The sequence below is a fragment of the Nasonia vitripennis genome, chromosome 5, assembly GCF_009193385.2.
Source record: "Nasonia vitripennis strain AsymCx chromosome 5, Nvit_psr_1.1, whole genome shotgun sequence".
Lineage (NCBI taxonomy): Eukaryota > Metazoa > Arthropoda > Insecta > Hymenoptera > Pteromalidae > Nasonia > Nasonia vitripennis.
The window spans coordinates 17,893,518-17,913,559 of NC_045761.1; the positions used below are offsets into that span (position 1 = coordinate 17,893,518).

Here is a 20,042-nt window from a genome sequence, read left to right on the forward strand (position 1 = left end):
AACAAAAAAGGGAACAATCACTTGACTTTGGAAAATCTTTTCTATTCCAAGAGTAGACAACATTTTACAACATTTTAGCAACCATTTCCAACAATTTTTTTAAAGCTGAAGCTCCTTTTCCGTACTTACGATTCTATAAATCTGCATTTAGATAATAATAAAAAGAAATAGCCTACTCAGAAAGGTGTGACTTCATTGTTAAAATTTGCCATCCTACAAATTTTACAATGCTTTTAAGTTTTATTGCAAAAATCATTTAATAAACGCGTACAACCCGTTGACCTAGGAAGTGGCAAATTTCAGAATCATCTTTTACTTACTTAATAACAAAAATGTTGTCATTTCCACCGAAACTCGAATACAAATCTTATTTTACTGAACTGAAAGTTGAAAATTTAAGCAAAATTTGTTAAAAATTTCAATTTCAATTTCAATTTTAATTTTTTATATAGGATATCTGTGCACCAAAAGCACCTTATGATTTAAAATTGTTTTTATGTTCTTTTAAAGATAAATTGAAGTAAACAAAAATTTGAACTATATTTAAAATGTCCCTCCACAGGTTGACTTGGAATGTATATAACTTTACGTATGACTTTACAAACTTCACTAAACTTCTCGAGAAGTCTCAGCTACAATTAGTACGTAAGAAGCCACCTTTCTCGCAGTCACGGCAGTGCCATACAAAGTACAAAAATTCGCCTTGGTAAGGAAACACTAGCGCCAAGCACTTACGTGTAAATCAATAATGAGGTGGCGAAAATTGGAACATAAATAATTAGGGTGAAATACATTGCTCTTATGAGAGGTCTTACCAAGGCAAATTAATATTGCGATCAACGATACATCAAGTAAGAACGATCGCACAGATGCATTATGCTCAGAATTATATACTAAAAAATAAAAATTATTTGAATAAAATAAGGAAAAAACAGGTATTCGTAAAATCGAGCCAATATATAACGGTATAATGTACATTATATTTTTTAGGAACAAAACCAATTTGTCATATCGATTTGTGGAAATCGAAGATGTCACAATAAAAGATATATTCATATAGCTTTGCTGATAACAATATTACATCTGGCTAGAGCAAAACATCATTTTTTTCGTAGTTCTTATCGCAATATTCTCTTTGTTTTCGGGAGACTGTACAGTTTAACATGGGCACATTTTCGTTTCGGTCGATCGCTGATCATCCGTTTCACTAATTATAAACGGCACACGGTAACGTATAAAAAAGAAAAATTTCGTCAGATAGACACAAGTGTTTTTTCTACAATAATATTTATACGGAATTGTTAAATGGCACTGAAAAAATACGACGCGCGAACTTTTTACGCTTGCATTCTCTTTCAATTTAACGAAAAATTGTTAACAATGCATATTTGTATAGATATCTTTCCGCTCTTCACTTGTCTTTCTCTTAACAATTTTATGATTCTTCCTTGTACATATGCCAGTCGTATCACAAAATATACATCAATGCCAGCACAAATATATCCTTTCTCTGATTTTTCCTTTCGTATGTACACTCATAATTACATTCTTTAGAATCTCACCCCGAAAGGGTTTGAAAACGTAAATGTTACATATTTGCATTAAAAGACTTGTTAATTAATTGTTTTTTAATTCGAACATGGAGCATTCGTGTCTTCAGACACAATCCCATTCTCTGCGATTTTTTGGAGTATCGCGAAATCATAATGTGTTTCATTATTAACAAAACAAATAAGATACAGAACAGTTTTCTCCTTTTTTTATTTTACGCAATGGTATATAATTCTAATACTTGCTACTTCTTTTATTTCTCTTCTAATTTTGTATACTCGTCATTTTCTTCTTTATATTTTTTTATACAATCATCACTAAGCTACATTTTGGTACTTCACTTTACAATACAGTGAAAAATCATCTGTACAAGTATATGTTCCATAATTAAAGGTTTGTAAAGGCCTAAATTGGACCGAAGAAACGTATTCGTTAGTTCGTTTGTGTGCGAATGGAAGAAGTATATCATGACGATTTTCATTTACGATTCAAGCAGACCCGATCATTCTTAAAAGTATATATTTTTTTTATAATTTAAACTCTGATTAAATAAGAATTAAACTATAATCAACTTATCACAATTATATTATAACGCAGAGTGAATACCCAATTCCAAGATAATCAAAAATTTAATTTATATATACAATTTTTAACAACTCAGTTGTCTATACATAACTGTTTCTTTTTCAAAGAAAACATTTTAATTTAAGGCTACTTTCGATGACTTTCAACAATTCTCTTCATAAATGTTTCTTTAATCGACAACAGGTTTATAACTTGAATATATTTTTTATAACTCTTCACAGTGTATATAGATATATTCAGCTTTTACATGTTTACAATATTTGCTAGAGGAACTTTAAATTTAATTTCGGAATTTCTTTTAGCATTCTTGATAGTTCGATTTAAGATGCAATATGCGTAAATCTTTACTATGGACTTTTTCTATAGGCTTTGTTTCTCTGCTGCTACAATCGCGTTCAAATTATCATAAAAAAATAATATGTGGCTCTTATACATGTTATTTTATTACACATAAAGTTATTATCCAATTCTTCAATCGAATTTTTGAAATCCTGAAAAATATTCCGCTCTAAATATCGAGTTCCAATGACTGAACTCTAAAACTATGACACCACATAGTCAATAAAAAAAATTACTTTTGTAGCCTTTCGCGGTTTCTTTAATTTGCGAGACCTCGTAGGGCACAAATTGTTCCGTCTGTTTTTCAAAAGAAATACGAGATTAGGATCTAATTTCAACATGATTAATCCACGATATCATTCTTTCTGATCATATGTGCATATGGGTGATCTTCTTTCATGTTCAAATTTTTGAATTGTACTCTATCTAGGATGAAAAGCAGCTTCCGCTATGTTAACTATGGCATTAAGTTATTTTCTGTCTATTTTTCGTTTTTTCTAAGCAACTGCACTTTGAAACTCATTATGCATCGTAAAATACAAATTACTTTCACGTAAAAAAACATATAAAATGTGATTTTGGATCAGCCGCGCGGTTAAGCTACTTTTCCTCTATTTTGCTCTACTTTATTTTCTTCTCTAACTACGATAATAATAATAATATGTAAGCTATAACAATACAGTGGAGGCTTGTTCTTACGAGAATCGGTAATACATGTACTGTTACACAAATTTACGACTGGAGAAAGTGAAGTGAAGCAGACTCGAAATCATGTGTAGCGAGTTTTTTCAGTATTAGTAATACTGTTTTGCGAAATAAGCTGTAGTTAAGTTTGATTCTCGTTATTTCACTTTCTCTGTTGCTCGTGACACACACATGCTACGCAAATTCAACCATCCTTATGTGTTTATCCACTAATATCCCCGGAATATCACTTGGCAACTAAAAATCATATTTATGAGATGCATTGGCCTGTAGGGAAAAGGAAAAAAAAGCAACGGAGGCGTTGACTTTTTAGACCTTTTTGAGCATCGGCAAGTTAAGTACTTCCGGCACTTCAATATCCTCTAGTCGAATGTTCGACGGGTTGAAGGGGAACCTGATGGGATACGAGTACTTCAGATCCATGAGAAGCTGCAAGGAAGAGAAAAAAGTAGTTGGTGATTAAACTTATAACGAAGGATAAGTGCGTTACATAAAAAAATTGAAAGTAGGACGTTATGTGCTAAGCGTAGATATTAGAAGTTGGCGGCTATGTGAAACACAGAATTAAAAACTTTCTTTTTTGTGCGTTGCGCAAAAAATGTCGTTACACACGCGAGGAAATAATTTACGTACATAGAGACTGAACACGGAAATTAACTCGGACAAATCCATGACAATTTAGTTGAATAAGAATGCTCACCTGCTCGTGATTTTCGCCACGTTCCTGTAGCTTGATCTGCACCTTTCGTATGAAGGAGACGGGGACTCGAGTCTCGAACTCGTCGGCTGGCGTGTAGAGATTCAGTATCTTGACGATCTGATTTGCGCTGAGCTTGTTGCACATCTCGCAGACTGAGTCGACGTCCTCGTCTAGCTTTCGGGCCTGTAGCAACTGAGCCGCCTGTACTATCGGCTGCAGAGCCTCGGTCGCAGATACCAGTCGCTGGTCCCTCGCCCACTGTTCTAGGTGGCTCAGATTGTACCTATCGATAGAAGAGAAAAGTTTTAATCTCCATCGTCTACTTTTTACTTTTGCATCTTTCGTTTCTTACCTGATTTGCATGCCCTTGGTCCAGTGGCAGAGCTCGTTCCTCAGCAGTAGGTTGTTCAGTGCGCTCGCGCACATGAAGTAGAAAAGCTGCTTAAAGATCTGCACGACAATCTCGGGGTCGACACCATGGTATTGCAGCTGTTTGTGCACCGTCGTAAGCTCTTCGAGCAAATTGTTGAGCTTTTGCTGGGTAAAATCGGGCTCTTGGCCGACGGAGCATGACCTCGGTCGGCTCGAGTGACCATTTAGCCCGGTGATGGCTTCGTGCTCGAGGAGAGCTGGTACTGTCATGGGCTGGACTCGTTCCTTCAGCTGAGTGATGATGTTGTTGAAGATCCAGAGAGCCACGTTGCTCAGGACGACTCGGTACTCGCTCAGGTCGAAATTGCGCAAGCACTGCTCGTTTTGTCGGGGCGTATTTTCTGCAAATAAAAATCATTTTATGTGTTTTTCTCAACTACAAATTTAGCTGTAGCACAACTATGAATTGTCTACAAATTCTTACCTAATTGGAAGGGTTTATCACCGGAATACTGCTTCATATTATGCAGTAGCCTCAGGGTATTACTGAGCCACAGAACACTTGACTCGAAATCGTCCTTGCGCTTGATCACGCGCTTGACCGTGTTCAAATAACTCGTCAAGAGCGAGCGCACCTTGTCATCGTCGTTGATGCAGTCGGTATGTCGGATGCACATGAACAGGATATAGGCCGGCAGACCGGGTAGCAGTGTTATCGCCACCCGGGGATTCAGTTCTAAATTAAAAAAAAAAATTAAATTAAAATATTTTTTGTTCTCCTTTTGTACTTGGGCGTTCACGTTGATGAGAACAAAGATAGACTAATGATTACAGTCAGCGAGAAAATTAGCAACACTACCAGATGTCCATCTCTCACTACTGCGAATTGTAGACAAAAAATTGTAAGATTAAGCTTAGTTAATTTTGTCATGAACTCGACATTTTAAGGATCGATACTAACCAATAACAAGGTGTCGCATGATGATGTTGATCTCTTCCTTTCGGAACTCGAACATGCCCTCGTAGTCGCGCTCCTTTTTGCGGATAGCTGGCATTATGGCGTTTGTACCTTCGTTTGATGAGTGAGTTGTCGTTGACACCACACCACAGTCGTTGCTCGAATCCGTGCTTTCTGGTACTGAAATTCAAGTTTTAAAATTTAAAAATAAGTACTTGCGATTTTCACAACTTTTCTGGTGCGGTGTAAGACAGTACACGATATGAAAACGAAATGATCACAAATTTACAATCGTGTGCATGTAGAAAGTTTAGAGGGTCATACAAAAACAGTAGTTCTAGTAATCTACAACGTGTGCAAGAATGTGTGAAACATTGTTATTGTGGAAGGATTCAAGTGAGTTTCGATGCAGGGGAACAAGCGCTCACCACCACTGCGTTTACTCGGACGCGGCCGATAATCCGGGATAGCTTCCGGTCCTTTTATAATTTCTTCGACTTTTGTAGGCAATTAAAAAGGAGAATTAAAAAATTTAGATAAGCAGATTTATCTTGGGATTCATTTCAAGGATCCTCTTATATCATTCAGACTTTTAATAAAATAATTTGAATAATTTCAGAGAATTGAAATAAGTGAACTTACAGCCTGCATCTTTGAGACGTTTCTGAAGTACTTTGATCTGTTTCTTCAGCTTTCTACACTCCTCTGCCATTTTGTCGTACTTCTCTTGAAGATCCTAAAATGAAAAATATAACAAGATAAATTATTACTTATGCAATTGCTAAAATATAAATTCTAAAGAATGCAAATTACTCACTAAGTTTTCCGACGTTAGTCTGGTTATCTCGTGCTGCATGTAAGCTTCTGTCTGGGTCTGCGGCGATTTGCTTAGATTGACTGACAGCAGCTTCTGTTGTCGCTGGACTTCCTCTTGTAGCCTGTCGATCTCCGCTCGCCACTCTTCCTTCTGGGCCTTCCAGTCCTTTTCCTTTGCTTGAAGCTCGTCCTCGAGTTGCCTGAGGACATAAAGAAATGTTCATCAGACGTTTTTAGAACAGCGTAAACCACGATGCGTCGATGTAATGAAGCTAACTTTTGTTAATTCGACTTGCGATGAATGAATCTTCAAAACGATACTTGCAGGGGCTGGAGTGTACTCGGAAAATGAAAAAAAAAACTACGCTTTCCCTACTTGAAAGAGAAAAAAGCCGAGCGAGCGGTCGTACCAAATTATAGGTATATACGGTATCGTGAATAAACAAAACAAAACTCACTCCTTCGAGACCCTGTTTGATTTCAGTCTCTTAAGTCTACTGTTTGTACGATCGAAGAGTCGCATGCACAAAATCGAGACAAAACACGCATTAACAAAAACTGCGTTAACAACTTATTCACGACGTTCGGTGTCGTCAATAGCTATGATCATACACAGACTTAAGCTCGAGTTCTAAATTATCGTCGTGCGCTTACCTGTTGATCTTCTTTTGGGCTTCAAAGGCAAGCACAAGCTCGCCGTCCTCGTTGACGAGGTCGACGTCGGGGCCGTAACTCGAGCCAAGCGTTGCCTTCATGCGGCGCGTGTGATCCGCCAGGACACTGTGCAGCTGAATACATTCTTCTCGTCGACGCTCCAGTTCTTCTTGCAGCGCTTCGAATTGATCTGAATCGATCGACGCAAATTATAAAATGACTAGTCGCGCAAATGTTGGCAAAAGTTTGAGAATATGTCATCCTACCGATAAGAGTCTTCGGAGCAGTTGTCGAATCGGCCGACGCCACACTCTTCCTCAGCGTACCCAGGTCTTTCTTCAGTTGCGAATTTTCCATTTCTAATTCCTGCAGCTGTTCGAAAAATAAACCATCAGCTTAACCTCGTTCAGTTTACAAGTACCTGCGCAATGATATAGAGAAAGCTTACCCGGAATGTATCCTGCGTCCTGGTCGAGTCCTCCGGGCTTTCAGTGCGTTCAAGGTCCTCGACCATTCGAACGAGCCTTCCGTTCTCCTGCTCGACATCCTTGAGCTTTTGCTGTAGCTTCAGCACGAGACCAACGTCCACGGGTGAATGCGTCGGTCCGTTGGTGACGTCTGACGAACTATCCTGCTGCTGGTGCTGCTGCTGGTTCCAGTCGATCGTCTCGACACGCGAGTACGGTGTACTCGAGGAGGCTGTCGAGCGCACGGAACCGTAACCGAAATCCTGAAAAGAAGATTTATATCAATAAAGCTGCACTATGAGAATTTTTTCAAATTTTCAAAAAGCTTGTAAGCACTTACGATATTCTGATCGTCGTGCGCAAGCTCCTTGTCGGGTGCCTGGCCGGCGCTGCCACTCGAGGCGTTGCTGAGCGATCTGGAGTGTCCCGGCGCGTGAAGAGCGAGCTTTTGCTCAAGCATCTCTGCCCGCTGTTCGAGCTCGTGGTACTCCTTGAGCAAACGCTGGTAGGCACCGCGGTCTTGGTCTTGGTCCATTAGCAGCAAGTCCTTCTCGCGCTCCAGGCGTGACTTGAGATGTTCCTCGGCACCGCGTTCCGTTGTTCGCATCTTTTCCTGGGACATTGCCAGTTCGCCGCGGAGCTTTTCGTTCTCCTCTTTAAGACGACGGTTCTCTTCCTCCTTTGCGAGCATCTTCTTTTCCTTTGCCTGATTTCGCGTTTCAATTTTTAGTTAATTTCAATATATAAAAAGAAGAAAATTAATGACTATTAATACCAAATTACCTGTTGCAATTTGATCTTCTCGTTCTTCTCGTCCTCGATGACCTTCTGCAGGGCCTTGAGTTCCTTCTCCTTTTCCAGGAGCAGTCCATGTAGTTTCTTGTTCTCCATCTCGATAGCCTTCGAGCCCTCGAGTTTCGTCTTCATCTCCCCCAGCTCCAGCTGTACCGCCTTGTAATGCTGATTCTCTTTGGCCTGTGGCAGAGCGGACAGAAGGGCTTTCGCTTTAGGGAGGCGGTTATACGTCGCAACTTTGGCACGCAGCTCAAACATGCACATGCCTTATCTTCGAATGACTCCCCCTCTCAGCCATGCTGTCTTATTGCTGGTTATTACGAGGGAGTCAAACGAATTACACGAATACACTAATGACTATGTATGGTCTAGCTTCATTGATTGAACAAAGCTCTGTGGTTAATAATGATGTACTACTATCTAGTTGTGTATGACATGGATTTGTTACAGTACATGAAGCGAGGGAATAGTAGTAGAAAGACTACTGGTTAATTTTGACAAGATGATTGAAATCGAGATCTACTACAGAATATACGAAACTATACAAAAAGCGTAAAAAGCGTTAGTAATTACACAAGAAAAGATAAAAGAAAAAACCGAGCCGCCAGGACTCGAAGATAAGGCATAGCCAAGGCAAGGACATTGTCGAGCTTACTAATTCGTCGATCTTGTGTTGGAGGTTGATGATCTTCATCTCGAGGCCCTTGTTCAGTGACTTGACGTGCTCGACGCTTCGCATCTCGGCCTTCAACCTCCTGAACTCCTTCTTCGCCAGGTACTTGCGGATGCAAGACTGCACGATGACGATGTTGCGGATCTTGCGCTTGCAAGCTCTTCGCACCAGGTATCCACGAACGTACCTCTGGATCTTGGTAGCCGCAGCGATGTCCTGCATGTTCTGGAATCTTTTCCTGGCGAGCATACCCCTTGCTCGAGTCTGCAGTCCCAACACAGCCTTCTTGATCTTCAGGTACTGCCTCCTCTTCATCCATCCTCTCGCCCAGGCCTGAATCTTAGTGGCAGCTCGCCGTTCGCGAATCGCTTGAGCTCGTTTTCTCGCGAGGAAACCGCGAGCGTGTCGCTGCAGACCCATGACAGCTCGTCGGATTTTGCGATACCGCGACGAGACGATGAAGCCCCGGGCCGTTTTCTGGATCATCAGACAGGCGTCGCGCTGCTTGTCAGCGCGAAGCTTCTCCAGGTAGGCCACTTGTCCGGCGCGGAAGAGCACCTTGGTCTTGCCGAATTTGAACTTGTCCTCGTCCTGTAACACGAGAAAACGAATCGTTGCAAGTATCCGAAAATGAAAACGATCGTTATGCGCGAAGCATACCTTGATGTAGGTAGCGAGGATCCTGCGACACGTCTCCCTCAGGTCGTCCCTGCGAATCTGGTTGAATTTGCAGAGGCACCTGTAGCGCTGGAAGAAGTCGGCGTAGGTCCTCTGACTGGGAAAACCTGCGGCCGATATGCGGATGGTCTCGAGAACACCACAAGCTCGGAGCTGTTGAACCGCTCTCACAGGATTGTACTCGAAGGACTCCTTGGTGTCGTTGGGCTTGATGCAGCGCACGTAGTGCGGAGTCGTCGCGTTGAGCGTCGACATGAGCATGTTGAGCGAGTCCCGGAACTGCGAGCCGACCGTCTTCTTGTTCTTCGTGGGTGCCGGTGCAGCTGTCGACTGCTTGTGGGCGGATACCTTGACCCTGGTGTTACTGGGGACGGACAGCTTCGGATCTTCGTCGGAGAAGAGTTTCTTCAGCAGACCGTTCTGTAAAACGTCTTTGACTTACACAATACCCGGCGCGACTCGTGAAAATACTTTTATAACGGCGAGAAGCTTACTTGGCTGTTCCGCAGGACGTCGATCTGCTCCTCTATGACGGTGTCCCTGTTCTTCTCGAGGAAGCCGACCGTCTCGTACTGGACGAGGTCGGCAAAGTGGTGGATGAGAAAAGCCGAGGTGCCGAATCGCGGCTTCTCGAAGTGCTTGGACTTGGCGCACTTGGAGTAGAGCTTCTCCGCCCAGGAGCTGTCGGATCCCTTGGGCATCTAGGAAAATCCGAGTGGTAAAAAAATCTGTCGAAGGTGGAGTAAACAGCGATGGACTTACCCTGCACTCCTCGTCGAGCAGATCGAGGATTCCAAGCTTGGTCTCGATGAGATCGATGCAGGGCTGGTTGTCGTAGAAATCGATGAACGTCCACTCGATCTCCTCCTTGAGGTACTCCTCCTGCTCGAGCTTGAAGACGTGCTGGTTGAACTGCTGCTGCAGCTTCTCGTTGGCGTAGTTGATGCAGAACTGCTCGAACGAGTTGATCTCGAAGGTCTCGAAGCCGTAGATGTCGAGTACGCCGATGAAGCAGTGGGCTTTGGTCGCCGGGGACTGCAGCGACGCGTTGATGTGCCCGACGATCCAGCTGAACAGCTCGGCGTAGACGTGCTTCGCCAGGGCGTCCCTGGCCCCGTTCGCCTCCTCGGTGTTCATCGGCTTGAGGATGACCTCGCGCATCGATACGATCTTCCTGTGACACAGCCACTTGCGCATGGCCTGGAGGTCGAGTCCGAGGAGCTCGGTCATGCAGAGCAGGTGCCTGTCGGTGGGTGGGATGTAGCTGCTGCCCTCGGCGTCGCCGGCGCTCTCGACCGAGACGTTGCCGAGATGCAGCACAGCCGCGAGGATTCGCAGCACGTCGTCCTGCTGTTTCGAGCTGAAGCCGAGGGTCGTGAGGGCCGTGAGGGTCTCGTCGAAGCACTGAAGGTCGTCGACGCCGTCGATCTTGGGACTCGAGCCCTGGCTGAGGTAGTGGAAGGTTTCCGGCCGGTCGAGCTGCAGATGGGGAAGACGACGAGCAGCAGCGCACATCTGGTAGAATATGTGGTAGTTGCGCTCGTCGCTCGCCTGGAAGACGACCCGAGACTTCTCGAGCAGGTAGGTGCGCATACTCGCGCCGATAATGTGGTAGCTCTTGTTGAACTGGATCTCGATGAACTTGCCGAAGCGCGAGCTGTTGTCGTTGCGGGTCGTCTTGGCGTTACCGATCGCCTCCATTATCGGCGAGGAGGCCAGGACCTTCTTCTCGACCTGGGTCTCCTTCGAGGCCGAACCGCCGACTGTGGCGAAGTAGCGCATCGCGTACTTGGCTGAGACGGTTTTGCCGGCTCCCGACTCGCCAGAGACGATTATCGACTGGTCGTGGCTCTCCCTGAAATTTTGAATTTGAAGCGTCGTATCAGTTTTGGAAATGATTGTTATTGCAGCGCAAAGTTCTTTAATCAAATTCTAACTAATTCCAGTCTTTTATTCTACTGAGCAAATTTATCTTTTAAAATGTGAATAAATCACTTGGTCATTTTATACCTCCATAAATGTTTTATCGACCGTTAGCTTATTAAAATTCAAATTACTTCGATGGCATTCTTAATAAATGCTTGGCACTTGGGTCCGATAAAACCATGAAAACTGTCGGTCACCCCCCAAATTATCGTAAACGATTCCACAAGCACAATGTAAAAACTCACCTCTCGAGCTTGGTGTAGGCCTCCTCGGCGACGGCAAAGATGTGGGGCTCGAGGTCTCCCATCGCCTGTCCCCGGTACGCCCAGATGGTATCGTTTCCATAGATCGGCAGCTCGTTGTACGGGTTGAAGGCGACGAGCACGATGCCGCAGTAGGTGTAGATGCAGTGCCTCTGAAATCGAATCTGCAGGTTGTACAGCACAGCGGGCTCGTGCAGAAAGGACAAGGAGGTCAGGTTGTTCTCGCCGATGAGGATGTCCGGGTTCCGCAGGGGCGGCAACTCCGCGTCCGAGGCCACCGCCAAGCTCTTCGACTCCTTCGCGTCCTCGGTCTTGCAGAGCAGCGACTTCGAGGCTGGCTTGTAGTCCTCCAGCAGCATCGCGCTCTCCCACACCTTCTCCGCGTGGGGCACCCATACTCGCGCCCCCTGAAAGCAGCAACGGTCAGCGCCTTGGATTTTAGCATTGTTGTTGCAAGTGCGATGGAAGCCGGCAACGGTGGAGGTGACGCGTTTGCGCGGCTGTCGCCTCTTGATATTGCGGAGGGACAGGCTGGACAAGCTTAGCGATACGCTGACCGATAGGGAAAAGAGGCAATTGTTGCAGAGCCAGTAGTAGCTGACCGATATAGCCAGCAGACGCAAGCGGGTAGGACGAGGAATTTGATCATGTTTCACGCATACCTATGTACGTGTGAAAAATGCGCACGAGTGGCTGAAATGGAAGATCGAAGTGGACTGAGGCATTCTTTTGACGATGCGGTTATTGGGGCGCGAGAGCTTTCGCATGCGCGTAAACAATAAAGTGCCTATACAACAAATTGTTTTACTTCCTTCAATACACGATGACTATGATGTTACTCGGAATATTTATTAGGAACAGAAGTTTGACGTAAAATTTATCAAATTTTCATTTGTACAACAAATTAAAAATCGTTGTATGCAAATCAGCGCTATGAATCATTATACACACCGTCAAAGGGCGCACACCGTATGCATCTTACATACGCGAGTAATGTCTTTCTTCCTATTAATAAAATTTTATATAATACTTGCGCGACCATGCAGAAAATATGCCAAGCTAAGATTTCTAATAGCCGATCAAATTATACGCAACCGGCAGAAATAACACCTATCACCGCAGTCTACGTGATATAACGCGAATATTATATATAGCCAAAGCGCAACACAACGACGAAAACGTTCTTCGAAAGAGATAGCGATAGTCTCTCTATACGCTCGAGTGAGAAAAGCTCCGGCCTAATGCGCATAATTCGCGCGAGCCGGCTGCACTTATCGCAGGGCCGAAAGAAAATTAAAAGCTCGCCATCACGTGACGCTTTATATATACACTCACACAGCGGTAGTCAGTTTAGCCTATATCTCGTTACCGCGAGCCTTATTCACGGCTCTCTTATACTCTCGCGTCTCTGCGCGGTTACTCGAGAGGATCGAGTATTATAGGTGTGTAGTGGATTCGACAACGAGCTAAACTCTCCGCGTGTACCGTTACCCTTTCGCGCAGTGTGTATAGGATGTAACTTAATCGGCTGTTTCTCCACGCGATTTGCCCTCTCGATCATCGCATACCGCGTTGAGCCGCTACCTTATACGCTCTATCCTCAATGAAATTTCGCTCGACCGTCGTGTGTATAATACAACGTAACGATTGCGTGAAAATCCAAACAAGACGGGTATTATACACAATTCGAGCGCGATGTGCACACATTCCCACATTTGTAAGCATCAACCTTAGCGCTGCAATAAGGCGTCCTTTTTTTGCGCAAACGCACATAATACCTACAGAGATACATGTGCATAAATCGAGCGAATGTGTATCATAACTTTTACGCAACAGGCTGAGGCGAGAGAGCGCGAGCTGAAACAACAATAACAACAGGTCGCGTGAGTCCGAATTATTCAATCATGCAATGTGTGTGTGTGTGTGTGTGCCGCGATGCGGAATCCGCATTTCGAGGATGTGTTCGTTTTAAAATTATACACCAATTATTCGCATCGAAATTTTCATCGTCGTCGGCGGATGCTCAGCTCGACTCAATTATACTTTCGCTCGCGGACGCGATTGTCTATCCGGATAAGAAAGAACTTGGCCACGTCGTATATACACTACGGCAGTAACGAAAGGGGGAAATCTCTCGAGAATCGCGCATGTAGATAGAGCGATGGAATGTAAATTCCGAGAGCTAGGCTGATGCTTTTTTCGTGGGCTTTGTTGCGCGCGGCTGTGCACTGCACGAGGGAGTCGGAATTTATTACGTAATAGCGCTCTCCAGAGCGAAAGGGGCAAGCGCTGCACGTAACGGCGAGGATAAGTTTTTGCTAGGGTTCTTATTTTCAAATGCGATCCCTCTTGTGCTATAGTATGCGCTGAGCTCAAAGTTGACGAGTCCGTTGCTCTCTATCTTCGCTGTTATGGAACTCATAATCACTTTCATTCACAGCAATATACAATCCAGTAGCTATTCTTAGCTCCGCACAGTCGTTCCCACGCGACGTTACAAAAGACAATGGAATCAAAGCTCGAAGGATCCGAGACAATGGGGGGGGGGGGGGGGGGGGGATCAAGGAAGCGCGTTAGACGCGCGTATGCAATATATAGAGCATCGGGCTAATTGCGCGAGCTCGGCCGAGGAAGCGAGAAAGAGAGATGAAGCTGCGCGCGGTAAGAAGTGAAAGCCAGCGAATAATTGGATTTTAAGCGTTACGCAAGCTGCGCCTCTGTGCATTTACATCGGCCGCGCGCGAGCAAAGGTAAACACAGAGGGATATGTATATTCGAGGCTCGAAAAAACGACTTTGAAAAACGCATCGAGCGACGAGAAATAGTAAATAGGCGCGTTATACAAGCTGGCGTAGCTGATTGCGACAAACGTATGCATGCAAAGTATTTTCAAAGGAAAAAGAAAATCTCGGCAACAACAACAACAACAAAACAGTCTAGCGCGACAATAGCCGCACGTAAGTGGAAATGTATAGGATGCACGGCTATAGTAGTGGCTCGCGTGCGCTGGAAAACTAGGCGAGGATGACAAGCGCGAGGAGGTAGTTGCGTTCCCACGCATGCGGTGGTCGTTAATTAATCGCGCGGCGGCGGCGGCGGATTGCGGTTTGAAATGGACGCGTGTTGTACTTACGGCAGCTTTCACAAGCTTTGAAGCGGAGAGTTTTTAAATTATAATCCGAATCTTCCAAGACTAATCCGAATCCAGTTCTTGTGCGAAAAATGAGCAAACTTAAGTAAATTTCTCTATATCACACGCATAACATACGAGCCGCAAGACCTTTACTCGTAGAAACACTTCGCTCTAGAAAGAAAAGGAAAAACGTCTCTCATTGTGTCCGGCATACGAATACACCGTTATATACTCGCCGGACAATGCGAGCAATTCTTTTATACTTATACAATGTATATACTATTATCCCTCGCATACTATCGCCAATCCACGCACTCGATATACCAGAGAGAAAGAGAGCAGCTTCCTGGTCTGCTATGTGAGATCCCCTTAAAAGTGAAGGTTCGCGCGCGCGCGCGCCTGTGCCCGGCTGAACTCTCGTTTTTCTTGCAAGAGCACACTTGCTTACACGCACATACCTATATAGCGACGAGCGGCGGCTATACGGTCTTGTGTACCAGCTAAGAGAGAGAGAGAGAGAGAAAGACCGCAACCGTAACGGTAAAAAAGGCGGCGACGCGCCTTTATATATATATATATACCAAAGCGAGGAGAATGTGTTTCGTACGCATGTGTGTGCGAGAGGCGAAATTTTTCGGTTGGCCTCACGTGTGCGCTGTAACGGAGCTGTTTGCGAGCGTCAGATTTATTTCCAGTTTTGGAGGAATTGGATTTTTTTTTTTTTTTTTTGAGGAAGTTTAGTCGATATCACAAGGGAATTTAGTGGCTCAAGCTGTGAACGAGTGAATTTTGCCATTGAATTGCGAGATTTATTTAAGACGTGGCTGTTGCAATTTTGATATGAATTATTTAAGAAGTAAAATTTGAGTAAAATTGGTCAATGATCGCGAGAGGTTTGCCAGATTTCCACAGCACATGTAAAATTGATTATTTCAATTCTAGTGCGAACTAGTCCACGTAAAAAACGATATTTTATTCACACGTTCGCCTTAGCCGTACCTACAACTATAGTTATAAAGCTCAGTAGAATAAGCGCAGCTACACAACGATCATCGATTAGATATCGACTAGCCATACATAATACGCCCGTTACGGACCGTAATACCTCGGCAGTAATAGTCCACAGTACATATGAGCTACAGCGTGACAAACGTAAATAAAAAAAAGCGCCGTTGCTCACATCGCATACACGAGCAACGAGTGTACACTGCATGCGAAGAGCGATATCTATACGGCTTCCGAGAGGCTTCGATTTTTTCCCTGTAGCCGCGAACTCGCCTCACCGCCTACACACTGTCTTCTACTTCATTTGCACAGCTGAAACGAGCGCAGCACAACAAACGAGTTACACCACGCGAGGGACCATCTCGTACGGGTTTATCGATCGCGCTTCGGTACACTTCTCTTCTCTCTCCTTAATAATTTACCAAGAAACAACAACAACAACAACAACAACAACGTGTTGTAAAAGAAAACACACACGAGATTTCCTCTCGAAAGTTTATCCCGCGCAGCATCAGCCGGGCGTAAAGTTACCACACACGCGTCCGCGTAAATCATACTCTGTGAGAGACTGTATAATAAAGAGATGTGCAGACGCGTGAAAGTGATTCGCTAATTAAATACTCGGGGCTGTGTAAACACATACTCTCGCGACGCGTAAGAAGGAAATGCAAGAGATGTGTTTATCTCGGCTCGTCATCATCATCGTGTTTATTAGCATTATGAAATTCTGAAAGCGAGATTAACGCTGCTCCACTATGCGCATACACAATAAAAGCGTAAACGACTTGTTCTCGCGCAGAGGTTTACAGCGAAAGTGCTGAATAAGAGCCGCGCGTCCGTTATCTCTCTAGTCGCATACAGGTGTATGTTGATGTCATTGAGAAGCTCGTCGGCAATAAAACAATTCCGGATGGGTTGCTTCTGCTGCTGCTCTCGTATAACGACGTTTACGCGTTTATGAAGCGATAAACGCTGTTTACATTCGAGTTCGAAAAGCTTTTTTTTTATCATCGAGCGCTTGCGTGGCCGTCACTTCTAAATTTATCGGCTTCGCGGCGCTTACCTTGGCTGGAAAAAAAAAACCAGCGAAAAACACGCGTTTGCACTTTTGAACAAAAAGAAGCGCATCGACGAAGTAAAGTAATTTCTCAGTGCGCGCTATCTCTCGCGGATCAATACGTCTCGAGAGAGCCATTCCGTCAGAAAGCGCGATCCTCGTTGCAGCGACAACCTGGACATTCGTTCACGCGACAAAAGCGTATAGAGCAGAGCAGCAAACTCGGTCAGCTGGTAGAGAGAGTAGGTGGTTCTCTCGCTCGTTAGCCTAATCTTATCAGTCTCTCTCGGTTCCGCGCAGCGACGAACGAACGTTCGCACGAGCCTCGTGACTCAGCCGGAACGTCGATCGCTAAGTCAATACAGGCGTTTCGATAAATTAGAAGCCGCGAGAATTCGCTTGCTGTGAGCCGCCGGCGATGGTTTCTTTTTTTTTGTGTTTACGAACGAATGTGTGCGAACGGTACCGAGAGATAACGGAGGATTTTCTCAAAGGATTAGTTTCGCGCTCTCTGTGTTGGGTTTGACGTCACGATATTTACTGTGGGCGGTGAGATCGATATCAATTTTTATTGTCAAAGTAAATTTGAAACCATATATAAGTCCACATTGTGATCCTCCTCTAAAATACGAATGCTGCTCAATCGCGCGAAATCGAGCCGATATTCCACAAACCCGAGAGAAAGACTATGTATACCTGCACCTCGCACACTGCATTCTAAATCAGCACCCCATGAGAGCCCTTTCACAAGAGAATCTCTCTCTCTCTCTCTCTCTCTCTCTCTCTCTCTCCGTAGCTTCTTCCTCAGCTGCAGCGATTACAAAAATGATAGCTTCTCTCTTTCTCTCTCCCGACTATAATTATTTCTCGGAAAGACTAGCTATCCTATAGCCAGCCTTCGACTCTTTCTCCTACAGCGACTCTACGCCGCAAGGACACTAGCACACTGCTGCAGTGTTCTTCTCTCTAATATCCGCAGGAGAGCGGAGAATGGTATCCGCAGTGCGTATCTTTAAATATCGCGCGCGCGGTTTTTCTCTGCCTTTACGGAAGTCCGAGCAGCGATTAGCATAGTACAGTAAGGTGTAACTGCGACTTTCTTTCCCGCAACTGTAAAAAAAAAAATAAAAAAAGAAAAACTCGCTCGAAAGGTCGCGCGAGCGAGCGTTATTCCGAGCACGTGTTTTCTCCTTGTAACCATCGCAGCTAAGAGAGCCAGGATCGTTGCAGAGAGAGAAGGTTCACGAGCGCGGAAGAGGATCTCTCGAGAAAGTATCTCTGCGTGATGTGTACTTACACCGCTAGAGAGAGAGAGAGAGAGAGAGAGAGAGAGAGAGAGAGAGAGAGAGCGAAAAATGCCTCGATGCCTTTTGAAGCTTTTAATTGTGCTATACCGCGCGAGAGATCGCTTTATTATATTCAGCTCCGAAAGTGAGAGCGCGAGTCGACGCGGAAAATCAGGGAGTTGAAAAAGAAGCGCGAAGCCGAAAAGAGAAGGGCTCCGGGTTAAGCTTTAGAGAGCGGTTCAACGGCTCCTTGCACCTATATATTTACGCGCGGCTAAAGCCGATCATGTTCACGGCCGCCGCGCGCAATAATTTTTCCCCAAGCGCTTCCGACAATCGTGATTTGTTGAAAGGCTCGCTCGTTAATCTTGCGCTTGCAGCGAATGGAAGAATTATTTGGGAAATATACTGTGTAAGCTCTGGAGACGTGTATAGAGGCCGTGACCCTGATGGAAAGCCATTGATTTGGAGATACTACGAAGATATTATACTATCGGAAAGCAAATTTATATTATACAAGTAACAATGCAAAATTATCTCAAAGCAGCGGAGAAAAAGCCGAGCTAATCGATTACCCATGCAGACGCACAGGTACATAAATAAAAGTATACTCCGAGCCATGCCTACGGGCGCGATTTTTCCCCAAGTTCAATGCCACTATTATTGATTCCGCGCTCGCAACATTATAACACAGACATCATCCCGTCAGGTCTCGTCGTCTCCGCTGTACGGATAATATTTACGTTCGACGAGTCAACACACACACACACATTGTATCTGCGATAATTCGTGTCTTTACAATCCTTTATTCTCTGCGCTTACAGCGACGGCAACAAAGCAGCTGATCGCGATGTGAAAAGCTGTATTCGGAGATAATCTCCTTGTATGCGTTCGAAGTGATGCATGAAATCGAGTTTATAGCATTCAAGGCTGCATCTCCGCGGCTATTGATTTTACACTCTTTAAAGCTGAAATCTCGTTCGAATCGTTCCTCGAAAATCCCGGCTACGTTTCTCAGAAGCGCCGTCTTTGTTTACGTATCAAAAAGCTGCCACTACACGGAATAGCAGAACTACCAGAAATGCCAGCTATATAGGTATACGGAACACAGAGCGCGGCGTATGTGGGTTAAAGGTCAAAGGATATACAGGCCAGGCCGTGGCCTATTTACAAGAGGTCTACACATGCGCGCGCTACGCTGATGCAGCTGCGACCTGGTTGAGAGTCTCGAGAGTCGAGACCAAAGTGGGAAAAATCATTGCCTCGGCCCGGTGAATTTCGCGCGTGTCGACGAGATCGATCGATAACGTATACGTCTCTGCGGCACGTACGTACGTATGCATTGCACAGCACTATATTTAGCACTAACAATTTTCTCTCTTATCACCTGCGCTGCCGCACCGCGCGAGCTATGCTTATATATATATATGCAAAAGCGTCTGATAAAAACATAAACGCAATAGTACAGTATACAATATAAGAGGCGATAAGGCGCGAGAACACCTTGAAAACAAAGGCAGTGTCAGCAGTGCCGCGTGTGCAGGTACTCGGAACAGTTCAAGTTTGGAGATAAGGTTGAGACAGCTAGACACATAGGAGATTTATCATCGAATCCGCGTGTATACCTTGACGTAAAGCTCCCTAGTCGTCATGTCTCTCTATTTCTCTCTCTTCGGCAGGTGCTCAGCAGCGACGAGCTTTCGCAGAGACGTCAGTGCGCCCTGGTCCCCGTTTGTTCTCCGATGCGACGCATTTTGCGCCCACTGTTACACTCGCACAACGATACAACCGCGGCACACTTCACACTCGGCCACTCGATTTACCCTGTACGCGCTGTACACGCCACTTTTTATTTGTTATTATTGTTATTATTATTATTTTTTTTTCTCGAAAATACGTAAGTATATGGGTATATGGAGGTGAGAGGCCTCGCGCGCGCGCGTACAAAGGCCAGCCAGCGCGCGCCCGATCGACGGGAGGACTGAGCCACCCGCCGCCGCTGCGGCGCTGCTCGGCGGCAGCGGCAACGACTCAGCTGACGAGCGCTGTTGTAGCTTGTTCGCGAGTGTGTATATAGAT

The 20,042-nt window shown here is 44.8% G+C and overlaps 1 protein-coding gene across 4 annotated transcripts; it reads right to left on the bottom strand.

Annotated features, from left to right (window-relative positions):
• Positions 1–21: 21 nt before the first annotated feature.
• LOC100120420 (unconventional myosin-Va) lies at positions 22–19,991 on the bottom strand. 4 transcript variants are annotated; one of them, XM_016986201.3, is made up of 20 exons: positions 19,589–19,991; positions 11,465–11,889; positions 10,056–11,148; positions 9,788–9,994; positions 9,276–9,713; positions 8,598–9,206; positions 7,931–8,122; positions 7,488–7,853; positions 7,129–7,410; positions 6,947–7,052; positions 6,681–6,870; positions 6,485–6,523; positions 6,028–6,226; positions 5,853–5,946; positions 5,639–5,707; positions 5,214–5,390; positions 4,737–4,988; positions 4,233–4,653; positions 3,881–4,163; positions 22–3,609 (listed from the first exon to the last, which is right to left on the bottom strand). In XM_016986201.3, exons 1-20 carry the CDS (start codon positions 19,613–19,615, stop codon positions 3,490–3,492), a joined length of 5,589 nt encoding a protein of 1,862 aa, XP_016841690.1. In that variant the 5' UTR covers positions 19,616–19,991; the 3' UTR covers positions 22–3,489. The 4 variants fall into 4 exon arrangements, with proteins under 4 accessions (XP_016841690.1, XP_008202902.1, XP_016841691.1 ...); XM_008204680.4 differs by lacking the exon at positions 6,485–6,523; XM_016986202.3 differs by lacking the exon at positions 5,639–5,707.
• Positions 19,992–20,042: the final 51 nt, after the last annotated feature.

Coding starts and splice junctions, on each gene's coding strand:
- LOC100120420 (XM_016986201.3), bottom strand. CDS start 19,615: ATGACGACTAGGGAGCTTTACGTCAAG. Junction 6,871..6,946: donor TGCTCCGAAGACTCTTATCG/GTAGGATGACAT, acceptor CGATCGATTCAG/ATCAATTCGAAGCGCTGCAA. Junction 4,164..4,232: donor ACCAAGGGCATGCAAATCAG/GTAAGAAACGAA, acceptor TTCTATCGATAG/GTACAATCTGAGCCACCTAG.